General features: G+C 35.5%; 2 protein-coding genes across 2 annotated transcripts in view; both read right to left on the bottom strand.

Annotated features, from left to right (window-relative positions):
• The window catches only part of LOC134821645 (interaptin-like), a 42,979-nt gene extending 35,377 nt beyond the window's left edge, over positions 1–7,602 (bottom strand). The window contains exons 1-13 of the mRNA XM_063832347.1: positions 7,599–7,602; positions 7,374–7,471; positions 6,898–7,025; positions 6,444–6,609; positions 6,091–6,304; positions 5,819–5,956; positions 5,545–5,610; positions 4,114–4,273; positions 2,424–2,610; positions 2,068–2,163; positions 1,322–1,506; positions 500–621; positions 268–352 (exon numbers count right to left, since the gene is read on the bottom strand). Of these exons, the coding sequence (XP_063688417.1) occupies positions 268–352; positions 500–621; positions 1,322–1,506; positions 2,068–2,163; positions 2,424–2,610; positions 4,114–4,273; positions 5,545–5,610; positions 5,819–5,956; positions 6,091–6,304; positions 6,444–6,609; positions 6,898–7,025; positions 7,374–7,471; positions 7,599–7,602 (1,649 nt within the window). The remainder of the gene's footprint in view (positions 1–267; positions 353–499; positions 622–1,321; positions 1,507–2,067; positions 2,164–2,423; positions 2,611–4,113; positions 4,274–5,544; positions 5,611–5,818; positions 5,957–6,090; positions 6,305–6,443; positions 6,610–6,897; positions 7,026–7,373; positions 7,472–7,598) is intronic.
• A 2,108-nt stretch (positions 7,603–9,710) lies between these two features.
• Positions 9,711–13,464, bottom strand: LOC134821644 (dopamine receptor 4-like). Its single transcript, XM_063832346.1, has 8 exons — positions 13,434–13,464; positions 13,118–13,255; positions 12,776–12,937; positions 12,155–12,224; positions 11,731–11,851; positions 11,199–11,338; positions 10,037–10,124; positions 9,711–9,857 (listed from the first exon to the last, which is right to left on the bottom strand). Exons 1-8 carry the CDS (start codon positions 13,462–13,464, stop codon positions 9,711–9,713), a joined length of 897 nt encoding a protein of 298 aa, XP_063688416.1.
• Positions 13,465–13,941: the final 477 nt, after the last annotated feature.

The following is a 13,941-nucleotide window of genomic DNA, read 5'->3' as shown; positions in this document are numbered from 1 at the left end:
GAGGCCATTAAAGCATTTGACCCAGTCAAAAAAGTTTCAGTTGTATATCTTTAACAGTTTTTGCAGAAATTCGCGTTAAAGTTGATGCCGTGGTGTCAGTAAAATGGCACAGATAAATATATATATATATCGTCTCGCTTTATATATAGTAAGATGTAAGCTTACACATTACATACATTATACATTACATTAACATATTGACAAGGATATAACGAGCTTTGTTTTCACTTTCAATTACATGTAATGGGCAAAAGTTATAAAACTTACTTCATAAAAAGGTTAAAGATTGGCGTGGATGGCTTAGGGCTCTCAAGAGGTGTTTTCTTTTTCTTTTCTAGCGGCGGTAAATCTTCTGAAAGTGTAATATGTTATCGCACGGTCACTTTAGTATAATTTAAGTAAAAGTGCTCATCGCGCAGACACGCTGAATATTCATTAGTTACATTGGATTAAGCTGGAACTAAAGACTATCCAGCCAACTCAAAATATCTTTTCTCACCTTCAAAGTCATAAATCTGACTCTCGCTCCTGAAAATTCGGAAGGGTATTTTTCCACCTGTTTCATAGGCATCCAGCTTTCTGTTTGTGTACTCTAAGTGTTTTCTCAATGCACTACAGTACCTGCGAAAAAAAGAATTGTTGGTTTAAGTTGTTAAGTACGATTGACTAAAAATTTTTAGGACTTGACGTTTACTATTAACTATAAATGGCCTTGTTTGCATAATTTGAATCTTGTGGAAGGAAATGTTTTCTAAATTTCGTCTTTCATACAAGCGATCAGCAATGTGAAAATTACAGTTTTTCGCTCAGAGCTTCCAAAATTTGCTTTTCAATTAAATACAAATTTTGTAAATATTATCTGCTCTTTGCAGTTTAGTGATCTACCATCTATGATGAAAATTAAGCGGGTTGAAGTTACATTAGACAATGCTTCAAAACGACCTAAACCTCCTTATAACTGACACGGCAGTAGTTGACTTGGAGCTTTGGAGGATTATAAAACTTGTGGCAAGCAGTGGAATTATCATCGGATTATCTAGCTATTCCCCAGAACTCTTGTATTTTCTAAACTATTTAGCTCGGCTAGTCAAGCTTCCTTTAGCTCAAGTAGTCAACAATATTTTACAATATTACAGCTCGGGTCATTTACTTCATTGCCAATGCCAGTAATTATCCTCGGCATTAAATCGGCGAAATAATTAAATCTACCGTTACTCAGTTTTTGGACGATGTAAGTGCGATGGAAACTTGGATTCGCTGAATCTGATTTAATCAAGGAGATTATTAATCGTTCAATCTGTTATTAAGCAATAAGCTCTACCTCTGAGTTTCATCGTTTTTGCTGCTAAGATAATCACACAACAGCTTGAGGTCCCTCATATCATTGCGTATCATATCGTTCTGTTTGGCTATGTTAGTGACGTCATCAACCAGCTGCTCGCTCTTCACCAAACACCGTGATATGTTCTTCTTCACATGGTCAACTTCTCCTATCACTGTGGTGTTCTGGGGGGAGGGCTCTGTGTTATGTTACATATTAGGTGGTTAATTATGTAGTTAATTGTGTGATTAATTACATTCCTAATTAATTAAATAATTTACCATGTTTATAAATATAACTGACAAGATTATTTTATGTTCTTCTTCAACTTGTTGTGTTCTGGGGTTAACCGACCGTGTAAAATACAAACACTCGTTATAATGTGATGTCCTTCCGAGGATGTGATGCACTTGCTTATAAACTGTCGTATTTGCTATTTTGCTAATTAGATATCGAACATGTGAGGTTGAACATGTGATGCACTCATAAACTGTCGTACTTGCTAATTATATATCGAACAAACATTCGAATTTGACAGTACTGGCTAGGCAGCACCTGATGCACTTAAACTGTCAAATTATGCATATATACTAATCTGAACAGACATTGCATTTTGAACGTGACAACTTTAACGTTAATTAATATTACATTTGCAAATTTCATATTAAACTATCAACCTCACGAAAGTTTGCATTAAATTATGAATTGTAGCCGTGATTGTACAACTGTGCCAGTTTACATCATACCTGTAAGTGGAGGGGGAGGGTGTCTTCTTCAACGTTTTCCCCTATCGTCATGTGTTTCAGATGATTTGTATCGTACTCCAACCTCCAAAGCCTTTCCTGTGAGCAAGGTGTCATTTCTTTAATTATACTGCCAAGGCTGAATAGTAGTGTTATATCTATATTTTATATTTTATAGAGTTATTATACTGGCTAAACACTAACATCCCAATCGTCTGTATCCTATATCCATATATTATATACATCATACATATCAAGATATTAAGAATAAGGATATTATTAAGAATTATACGGTTACATAAAAGTCCCCACTCTCAATTTTCACTTAAGCTATTACAATACGCTACAAAACCCCAAACCTTATCATCTTTAAGATGGTAGTCAATAAACTGGTTGAGATTCATATCACTATCAAACACGTCCCACAGTTTTCTGGCCAGGACGTCTACCTTAGTGCTGGCATTCTCACTCACTCCCTCCAGGTGGTCCACTTTCTCTTCCATGTGATCACTTTTCTTCTGGACTGCTCCTAGTTCGTTCTCTAACCTGATGTCGGGAGTTTAATTTTGATATGGGTGGATTATTTTATGGATTGACTTTTAATTAAGAAATATAATATTAGATTTGTCATTTATTGGTATGCTGTATTTACGTCAAATATGCGATTATTTTTCGTCGGAATTTAATAGCACACTAATTTCATAAATTGATTTAATATTAATTTAACTATTACAACTACAGCCATGGACGTTAAATATCGTTGATTAAATTTTATTGAGTCACGTGGTGTCTGCAGTTATGATTCATCATCGCTAAGAAACTCTCGATTAGTTGTCTTCGTATTAATGTTATAAAGATTATTTGTAAGATGTCCACATATTCGCATTTCGCATATTATAATTCACATACATTATGTCGTATAAATAACTTTATATGTGCCCTAATTTAAATCTTAGCCAAAAGTACCTGAATTCGATTTATTACTTTTTTTGCCATATCTCCACCTTCTCTCAGCTCTTGACCTTTTACTGTTTCGCTACAATTTGTATGCATCACTATCATAAAAGCTTAAGAGGACATACACCAAAACCTTTTTTTCCGGGACCCTTGATTTGACTTCATATTATGAAAATATAGATAAACAATATCATTTAGGACAAGCACTTGTGTCTGATTTGCGAATGGTATGTAGGTGTTTGTTAAGGCCACAATGTCCCGTGATGAGGTGCACTGCAGTTCTGTAATTTTGTCTGTTGTTACTGAGTGTAGTGTTGAGATTTTTGATGATGTTGATGTTTTTGTGTCCGAGTGTCAGTTTAGTGTGTCTGGGACCATCAGTAATCCATGATTCTTGATTAAGTTTGGTGACCTTGTCGTCGATCAGGAGTTTGATGTAAGATTGTGCAATTGGGCAATTCAAAGTGGATTCACTGGTTGTGCCAATTTTGGCCAGCTCGTCTGCTTTTTTTAACCCCACAATCCGATGTGTGCAGTTATCCATCTGATCTCTAAGGTGTTAGTGGATCCGAGTGTATTGAGGGTGTCGTAACAGTCTCTAGTAGTTATACTCCTCGTTGAGGGTGAGGATATAGCTTGAATAGAGGAGAGACTGTCTGACCATATGATGATGTGTGTGTTGGTATATTAACTTGACAGATATTTACAAGCATCGATTATGGCAGTGAGTTCTGTTTGATAAACGGTGCAATATTCGGGAAACTTGAATGATCTTTCCTCTAGTGTAGTGTTGTTGTTGTCAGTGGTGATAATATAACCAGCCCCGCTACCTGAGTCTGTGCGTGATCCGTCTGTGTAGCAGGTGATGGTTTCATTGACATGGTATATTCTGTTCTATCCTAAAATTTTCAAATCAACTGATTGCAAATTTGTTGCAGAATCACAGAACCCAATATATTGCAATGAAGTGTGCAATCCTTTTTTAAATAGCAGTGGCGAGTCTACCTTAAACTAATACTTTGACCTACGAAGATTTCAATCGAATCATGGGTCGTTTAACCTATCCACCTATTGCAAGTCTATTTTATTTACCTGGTTATATCAGAGAACTTCTCGTTCATTCTCTCAACTACAGTTTGAAGTTTATCTACTGCAGTGGTGGAACTCAGACTTTTATCTCGTGCTCTGCTGATTGCATGTAGAGTTTCCTTTCGGTGCTGCTCGAGATTATCTGTCAAAACCTCGATCTTTGCTGCAATAATTCGATAATTATACGACACCCCATACAAATGGTTATAAATATTTTATTTGTCAAAACTTCGCTCTTTGCTGGGAATTTAATGGTTTTTGTGACGTCTCTGAATATCAAAGTCTATCGAAATCTTTACGCATACCATTATACATGAGGACGTCTTGTGATATTATGTCATCACTATTAGATTTGTGAGTTGCTTTTCTTACTCTCATAATAGCTGAACAAGTACAAAGTTTTACTTACTGGGCGGCGCTCAGCCTGTGTTTATGAACATTATAATGTATAGCCTGGGGTCCCTACTCCCCAGGTAAAGTTTTACATCACAGTCGACTGAATATCAACTCTTGAGCGATCAGTCATAAATTCAGCGATTGGTTTTAACGCAGCATTTATTAAACTCTTAAGTCTAAATCTTAACCATATTTGTTCACAGGAAACAAAATTTGACAAATAAAATTTAAATTTGTCAGAGTTTGTTTCCCTTGGTTAAATATGGTTAAGAGTAAGACTAAGACTTAAGAGTTCAATAAATGCCTCGTTTTGCGTTCATCGCTGAATGATTTGACACCAATATGCTGATTTTGTCAAGTTATATTGATATGCCCTGAAACAAAAGCATGGTGACCGAGACGTCAAATGCATTGAAGGCGATTTTGAAAATCATTTCTTATAAATTTGTAATTATATTGTCATTCTCGTGGTATGGCTCGGTCATCATACAAAAGTTGTCGCCCATTTAAAGGACCCGAGTTTAATTTTCTAGCATGTTTTTCTTTGCTAACCTCATAAATCTAACTGAAAAACTGACAAATCAAAAGTTTATTCATTTTGAACACAAGGAAATTTCTTCTCCAAAATTCCACCGATTAGTAATTAGATAGACACCTGGAGGTGGTTTGTTGATAACAAATCAATTTAAGGTTCTAAATGTCCTAAATGTCTTAAATGTCCTAAATGTCCTAAATGTCCTAAATGTCCTAAATGTCCTAAATGTCCTAAATGTCCTAAATGTCCTAAATGTCTTAAATGTCCTAAATGTCCTAAATGTCCTAAATGTCCTAAATGTCCTAAATGTCCTAAATGTCCTAAATGTCCTAAATGTCTTAAATGTCCTAAATGTCCTAAATGTCCTAAATGTCCTAAATGTCCTAAATGTCCTAAATGTCCTAAATGTCCTAAATGTCCTAAATGTCCTAAATGTCCTAAATGTCCTAAATGTTCCAAATGTTCTAAATATTCTAAATATTTCCAATAAATGCTATTTATACCTTTCATTTCCATTTCAATGTCGTTGACCGCTTGAGTTAAGTTGTCGACTTCTACAAAGTCCACAGCTGAAACAGTATTTTTAAAGCTATCTTCGAGAATTATCATCCTCATTCATATTAATTATTGAACAGTTTAAATTATATATGCACGTTATCAGCACTCAAGGACAATTTCCTTGTAAGCTCTTACGGGTAAATCCTGGTGACAATAAAACTTAAAAGTTGTACAAATGCGGTGAATTAATCTAAAGTATCAGCGGCAAACTATACTCACAAGCATGACTGTAGGTAACAAACTTGCCGGACTTGGTGGACTTTACATCATCCCCTACCAAGTTAGAGGAGCTGTGCTGGCGAGTAACTCGGTTAGTTCGAGCTGTTTCCGCGCGTTCCCTCCACCGCAGTTCGTTCACTGCACAGTACGTGGGTTGATTACCCGATAAAGTGATATTTTGCATAAGGTCCATTTAAGTTTAAAACCTCCGAGAGAATTTGGACTCGATCTAAAATTCCAATTTGTACCGATAAAATAAAATTAATACTTACCAATAGTGTACAAGAACCCTATTCGACTATCAATCGTTGCTTGGGATTGCTTCAAGCTTTGCATGAACATATCAAAATATTCGAATCTATTTTTCTGAATATCCGTTGCTTCCTCAGCTCTCGCTCGTGTCGAATGGATTTGGTCGATAGCAGTCTCAACTATTCCGCTTACTGTCGCAAATTTAGTTGTAACCTCACTGAACCTATCTTCAATCTGAAGATTTTCCTTTGAAATTCAATTTCAAATACGATTTCAATAATTTTTCAGAAAACAAACGTAACCGTTTATAACCTGAATGAAATTCGACCAACACCAATTCCGAACAGCAACTTTATAAATCCACACCGTTTACCTTAACAAATTTGTCTCTGGTCTCCTGCAGCTTGATACTGAGCCCTCTTTCCTTTTTATCCACAGTACCGTTCAGGGACTCAATCCGATCTTCAACCTGCCTCTTTATCACTTGCATCTCTTTGCTTTGTCGTGCCATCGACTTGTTCGCTTCCACAGTTAGCTCCCTATAATAGAGTGAGATTAGTGAGATCAGATAGTTGTTTTAATTTTTTAATCTCATGGTAAACAGCCTGAGTTTCGAGAATTTATTACTGATTCAATATTCGAGCGGCTCTTTTGATACATATGACATGGTGACCGTTTAAATAAAAATAAATGGTTGTAAATATAGCGTTAAAGCATTTACATTTATTTAAATGCTTTTTAAATGATTTATAAATCAAATATACGGGAGCTTGTTCTTTTCCTGTGAGAATAAGTGCTAAAAGCTTAAGTGGTCCATTAATTCTCACCTAAAATCCTCAGCTTGAGTCTTGATTTGCTCTTGAAGTTTACTTTGGATATCGGTTATTTTCAGGGTTGCGTTTTCAAAGTCGCTCAATTGTATCCTGTGTATGATCTGTATCTGTTCTTCGATACTCTAAAAGTTAGTTTAGTATCAAAATGTAATTTATATAACCGGATATGCAGACTAGTCAGAAAATATGCAGACTACTCAGAAAATATGCAGATTAGTCAGAAAAAATGCAGACTAGTCAGAAAATAGTGCACAGGTAATCAAAATCTGCGGAATTCATTTGTGTAAGGATCTTATTTAATCTACATTAATTTAATCTATACACTGTGGTGTATATGATTCAAATGAAATTTGAATCATATACACCACAGTGGCAAAATGTCTGTTCTGCCGAATCGCCGATGGTACGGTTTTTACATTTTAACTTACTATTCTTTTTAGTTATAGTTATTTATTGACTACTATCATTACCTTCCTAATCTGACCCTGGTTAATGCTGATGTCGTCTATTCGGTGTCCATGGGATGAGCGAACTTCATTTAACTTTTCCTCCAACTCCATTATTGCTCCTGAAAATTGTATGAGCATTATAAGTAATTCCATTGAAATTAAAAGAATGTGCAAAAAAAGTGCAGTTCCAGTATTTCTCACGATATATTTAAAAACTTTGACTCGAAAGTATGAAAAGAGCATTACCCATGATAATCTTTTTGTCCTCAATAGTGTCTCGTTGAAATTCTTGAAGGAGTTCAATATCTCCCTTCAGTTCCAAATCTGCATAATCAGAATGATCCCTGGGGAAATATACAATTTTGTTAAGAACCTTTGTGAGAAATGTTGTCATTACAAAAATAAATAAACATATTTGGATATTTTATCCAATTATGCCAAAATATTAGCTAATAAATCTTTGATGCTGTAAAGATTCGCTTTATTTCACCATGTGATGACTCACTTAAACGCTTGAAGACTTTGATCCACCCCATATCGCTCGTCAGCTTCTTGATCAAGTGCTTGTCTCAACTTTTTACAATGGTTGTGTAGTTCATCTACATCGTCACAGCGCTCATTTCGTTCTCCTGACAGATTGATGAAATCAGCCTCACGTGGCACTGATTTTAGCAAATAGTGTCTTAAAGGTCTTTCTTATCGGAAGAGTTGATCAATTTATCATAAGCTTAAATGTATCCATATTTTCAAAATTCATAGGGTAGCGACCCAAAATCCTACAAATAAACATTGGATTCCTACCATCTAAATTATCATTTAAGTTCTGAATCCCAGATATAATGAGTTTAAGAAGAGCGTCCTTCTCCCCAAGGTCGTGTTCCAAGTGATCTCGGAGGGTCAGTATCTTCCTCTCCAACTGAGGCACCGTGTGGGCTGGAGTATCATCCTGAGAACATACTGAATCTTACAAAGCAAATAAAATATCCAAGTCTTGTCCCGATCATGTGTATTTAAAAGCTCGCTCTTCAACTTAAGTTTGCACAGTAAATAAGACTGATTATGAATCGAGTTAACAGGCTGATGGGTAAAGTTAAGACCTTTGCGAGTTTAGCGCTCGGTTGACGATGCTTGTCTTTGTGGTGTCTATGATGATGGTGTAGGTGCTCTTTTTTCCTCTGCTCCTCCTCCTCATCGTCCTTCTTACCTACCAATTTATTCACCAGCTGAGATAAAGAATATGTCAACGTTTTAGCAACATCTAGTTAAAATCTGGAGCACTCCGATAGAACCTTTAACAACGTCCATTGAAAAATAAAGCATAATTGTGCTGTGACTAAGAACAAAATTTATCAATATAAGTAGTTTGTCTGCAGCACTCTGCAACTGGAAGGTCTAAAATCTTACCGCGGACATGTTTGGTAATAATCAGTCCTCTCTTCTCCTTATCAGATAAGAGCAAACAACAAAACAGCTTGTATCATATGTGTAGCAAGCATTACAAATGTGCCGGAAATACCATCTGTGTTTTGGGAGGATGAGCTTGCACATTGCGTAAGCCAGCTGGGATATATAAAAGTGAAACAAGTATCAATCAAACAAGAGGGGGGAGGGTGGGGTCGGGTGGGGAGCTTTCTCAATCACACAAAAGGGGGTCGGGTGAGGAGCTCTACCAATCATAAAAATACATATTTACATATGCAACAAGTGATTCAATATCATGATTGGGGTTTGAGTAAATAGCGTTACGGTGGTGCAAGATACCTTTTGGTGGTGGTTTCTGACGATTTTTTGATATTTTGCTTTTTATTTTTGTAACTTTACAGATGTAAATCACTTTGTAACCTGCTATTCACCATTCGTAATCTTCAAGTTGGATTACAGTCCGACGGCCGTTTTGATTACAATGCTGTTTTATATTCCACGAAGATCATTTTCTTAAAACAAAAATAGAATTTGGTTGAAACACAAATTGATCATTTAACAAACAAGCAAGCAATAAAAATTCAGCTTACTACAGCACAAAATTTTAGCTGTAGACCCGCAAAGGGGCCGGACATTGCATTAATGGGACTAGTATAAGCGGTTGATTCCGTTATATAAATATCGTAGGAACTAAATTCTTCCATCGCCATATTCAACAGAAAATCACAAAACATCAACACATAATTACTTTGTTCTTTGACTTTTTTAGCATTCCAGTTCACCTTATAGCTGCTCAATAAACTCAAAAGCTAAATAGATAGCCCATTTCTTAATAGTTAAGAATCTCCAAAATCAATTATTCCACTCACGAAAATGTCCAAAACCTACGCAATTCTCTTCTTTGAGCTTATAACTCAAATAAGCCATCACCAATCCCTAAATCTGAAGAATCTCATCCGTATTCCCGAATTTGATGCTCTTAATCTCAGATAACCTAATAGCATTGTGTTCCTCCTTCACATTACCCTCCTTCTCCTTTCTCATTGTATCCACTGCCACTGTCAAGTCATCACTGCTCGCACGCTGCAGGGAAGTTTATTCATTCATTCATTAAACAAAATATGCAATAAACAATCAAATAAAGAAGGTTTTAAAACTTAAGCACCATAGGTCCATAGATTAATCATATTACAAATATTATTGTGTTTGACAACCACAAACACAACTACAGCGTGATACGCCCTTTAAAACTTATTTGTTACCTTGACAACACGTTTGGCTCTGACGTTTTCATCAGTGAATCGTTGTGACTGGGAGTTGGCTGGTTCAGCACGAGTTGTTGTTCTGGCCCTGGAGTTAACCATGTTCTTAATGTTGTTCTTAATGTTGTTCTTAATGTTGTTATATATTAATGTTGTTCTTAATGTTGTTTTTAATGTTGTTATATATTAATGTTGTTTTTAATGTTGTTCTTAATGTTGTTCTTAATGTTGTTATATATTGATGTTGTTATATATCTAATTCATTAAAACATACGTTGATAGCCTAGAGTTATTTTTCTTGGAAATTGAACATAAACACACATTTGTTTGCAAAGCATCGTTTCCCGATAAGGTCAATAGTCAATACACGAGAATTATAAGCTACATGTAAATGACCTTTATCAATAAGTTTTCTTTTAGCTGTTTGTAGCATGCAATAGAATTATTTTAATAAGTTATCAGATCTTCTCGTTTATAGCCAAGTTTTACACCAACATCACTATGTAACATTAACCTGAATTGTCTAGTCTGAAGCTGATAACTTGTAGTCCGACAGTATATCAAGTACCTGAATTGTCTAGTCTGAAGCTGATAACTTGTAGTCCGACAGTATATCAAGTACCTGAATTGTCTAGTCTGAAGCTGATAACTTGTAGTCCGACAGTATATCAAGTACCTGAATTGTCTAGTCTGAAGCTGATAACTTGTAGTCCGACAGTATATCAAGTACCTGAATTGTCTAGTCTGAAGCTGATAACTTGTAGTCCGACAGTATATCAAGTACCTGAATTGTCTAGTCTGAAGCTGATAACTTGTAGTCCGACAGTATATCAAGTACCTGAATTGTCTAGTCTGAAGCTGATAACTTGTAGTCCGACAGTATATCAAGTACCTGAATTGTCTAGTCTGAAGCTGATAACTTGTAGTCCGACAGTATATCAAGTACCTGAATTGTCTAGTCTGAAGCTGATAACTTGTAGTCCGACAGTATATCAAGTACCTGAATTGTCTAGTCTGAAGCTGATAACTTGTAGTCCGACAGTATATCAAGTACCTGAATTGTCTAGTCTGAAGCTGATAACTTGTAGTCCGACAGTATATCAAGTACCTGAATTGTCTAGTCTGAAGCTGATAACTTGTAGTCCGACAGTATATCAAGTACCTGAATTGTCTAGTCTGAAGCTGATAACTTGTAGTCCGACAGTATATCAAGTCCACGAAGGCCTCCCTGAATTGGTATGTTCCGAAACTGTAGAGGATGGGGTTCAGCGCTGAATTACTCAGTAACAGGACATGAACAAACTGAAAGTTTCAAAGTTATTGTCAGTAGAAGAATGTGGACATTCCGTCGGTTGCTGACGTAAAATGTGAACGCTTTCTAATCCATTTTAACTTCATCCCAATTTAACAACCTTGTAACCCCTTGACTTTGTAATTTGTATACCTGGTGGCTAATAAGAGAATGTAAAAAGAACCCTTATTTGGGATTCCATATTTTAATGCATTAAGAATTTAAATAGTCAGATCCTAATTTGACTTTAAAACCCAATGGTTGATTAACTTATTCTTGAAAATGATCATTTAAATTTAAATAGTTTAAAGCCCATCCCACTCTTAAATGCCATTACCGACGAGCATATTCTAGAAAGTTCTCTGAAATTCTTGGAAAAAGAAATATCAAAGTTATACAATACCATATCAGTAAGGTGTTTAGTTCGGAACTGCACTCCACAATACTGTAGTAGTCCCATTACAAACAGTGGCAGGGTGCACACGATGAAGGCACCAATAATGGAGAGTACAGTGACGGAGATTCTGTAAATTAATTGGTTTTACTCCTGTCCGATCTATTTTTATCCTTAATCCGTCATTATAATAATTATTATACTATAACTTGGTTTTACTCCTGTCCAATAATCTATTTTTATTCTTAATCCGTCACTATGATTTGACTATGACAGCTTTTTGATGGTTCGATGCTCAATTTACAATATTTGTCCTGGCTCACTAGTCACTATGTCGATTTTAATTTATTTCTAAACGGTGAACTGTCCATGACAGCTTTTTAATAGTTTAATAAAGTGATTTTCGTAACTCACTATCAAGGTTTTAATTTACCTTAGGTTCCGTTTCTTTACTGCTTGCTTTTGCATGGCGATTCCTTGCATTTCTTTTGTCTGCTTCGATGCTGAAACAAATAAGCATTACGCAAAATTTGAAAACATTTGTCTAATAAATTTTATAATAAATTTTATATCAACTTTTCCACAGCTATTCCAAGTTATTTGAATGGCCTGTTGAGTGTTGCATAATAATAATGATAAAGATTAATAAAGAATAAGGCGATATATATATATATCATAGTTCATAGTCCCCCAGCATAACAAACCTGTGTTTCATTTGTTAACATGTTCTAAGAAATCCTAAATAATATTCCGGGCATATAAAACTCACGAGATCTCAGATGTTGTACAATTTATTTCACTTTTTATCTTTTTAAAAATACAGTTTTCATTTACATAGAGAATGTCTGATTTCACTTTTTATCTTTTTAAAAATACAGTTTTCATTTACATAGAGAATGTCTGATTTCACTTTTTATCTTTTTAAAAATACAGTTTTCATTTACATAGAGAATGTCTGATTTCACTTTTTATCTTTTTAAAAATACAGTTTTCATTTACATAGAGAATGTCTGATTTCACTTTTTATCTTTTTTAAATACATTTTTTCACTTACACAGAGAATGTCTGATGGCACAGTACCCGATGTTGATGTAACTATAAATAGTAACGAACAGAGGCACGAATATTCCCAGAACCAGGAAACACAGGAAGTAGTTGGAGTGACCGTCAATACCACAACTGTAGCTCTTGTTGCTGTAAATGTACCTGTCCCATCCTGCAAAGGCAAGACAATTATTAACCAGCATTTACAATGATAGAAATTAGAAACGATGAACGGGTTAAATAAAATTTGGTGCAACGCGTTTCTTCGTTTCAAGAGTTTAAAAACATCCGTGATCTTGATATATTGAGAGTCAAGCCTAATGTAAATAGCAATTTAAAGCAGGTGTCTCACCAACGAGAGGAAACATAGCGAGAACAGCGCAGATAAACCACACCACAGCAATCATAATGTAGCTGAGTTTATAGGTAATGAGACTCTTATAGCGGAGAGGCCGTGTTATAGCCACGTATCTGTCTATACTGCTCATCTCTAGGGGGATGTGATGTTAACACCGGTTATTAAAAATGGAGTGTAGACACATGGTTGTGACTAGTACCGGTCATAAGTGTCAATGATAAAAGTGCATATGATGTCCGGCGACCGACCTGATGCCCTGGGTTTTTTGCCACTATATAGCCATATTTTCTATAAAGCTATAATAACTTACGCAGATTCCATATACTAGCCACTATAGCCATATTGTCCATAAATGCCGAGAAGGAGCACAAACCTGAAATATAAGTTATCAATTACGGCTAGATACCTAATTTCACACAAAATGTTTATTCTTTAAATAATAGTGGCGAGGGCTTAAGAAATTAAATTTGGCCAAATAAAATCTTAGAATTTGACGCATAACGAATTCATTATTGAATCCTAAACAAAATAATCTTTCAATTATGAAAAGAAAAAAAACGACTATATAAAAAAATCAACTATGAAAAAAATGCTACCACTTCCAAAGATCCAACGGTCGGTGTGAAGTGATGTGACAGTAACGGGAACAGTGAGCAGGCCCACAATGAGGTCACTAACCGCCAGGGAGATGATAAACATGTTAGAAACTGTCCTTACCCTCGGGTACCTGTGGTTGTTATTATGGTGAATTTCAAGATATGATCAAGATATTGTTAGTGCAACGGCCTAGCCCTAAGTTGCTATCATGTTGTAGTTAA

Source organism: Bolinopsis microptera, chromosome 10, assembly GCF_026151205.1.
Source record: "Bolinopsis microptera isolate Bmic1 chromosome 10, MBARI_Bmic_1.0, whole genome shotgun sequence".
Classification (NCBI taxonomy): Eukaryota; Metazoa; Ctenophora; class Tentaculata; order Lobata; family Bolinopsidae; genus Bolinopsis; species Bolinopsis microptera.
This window is presented reverse-complemented; position numbering and strand designations above follow the sequence as displayed.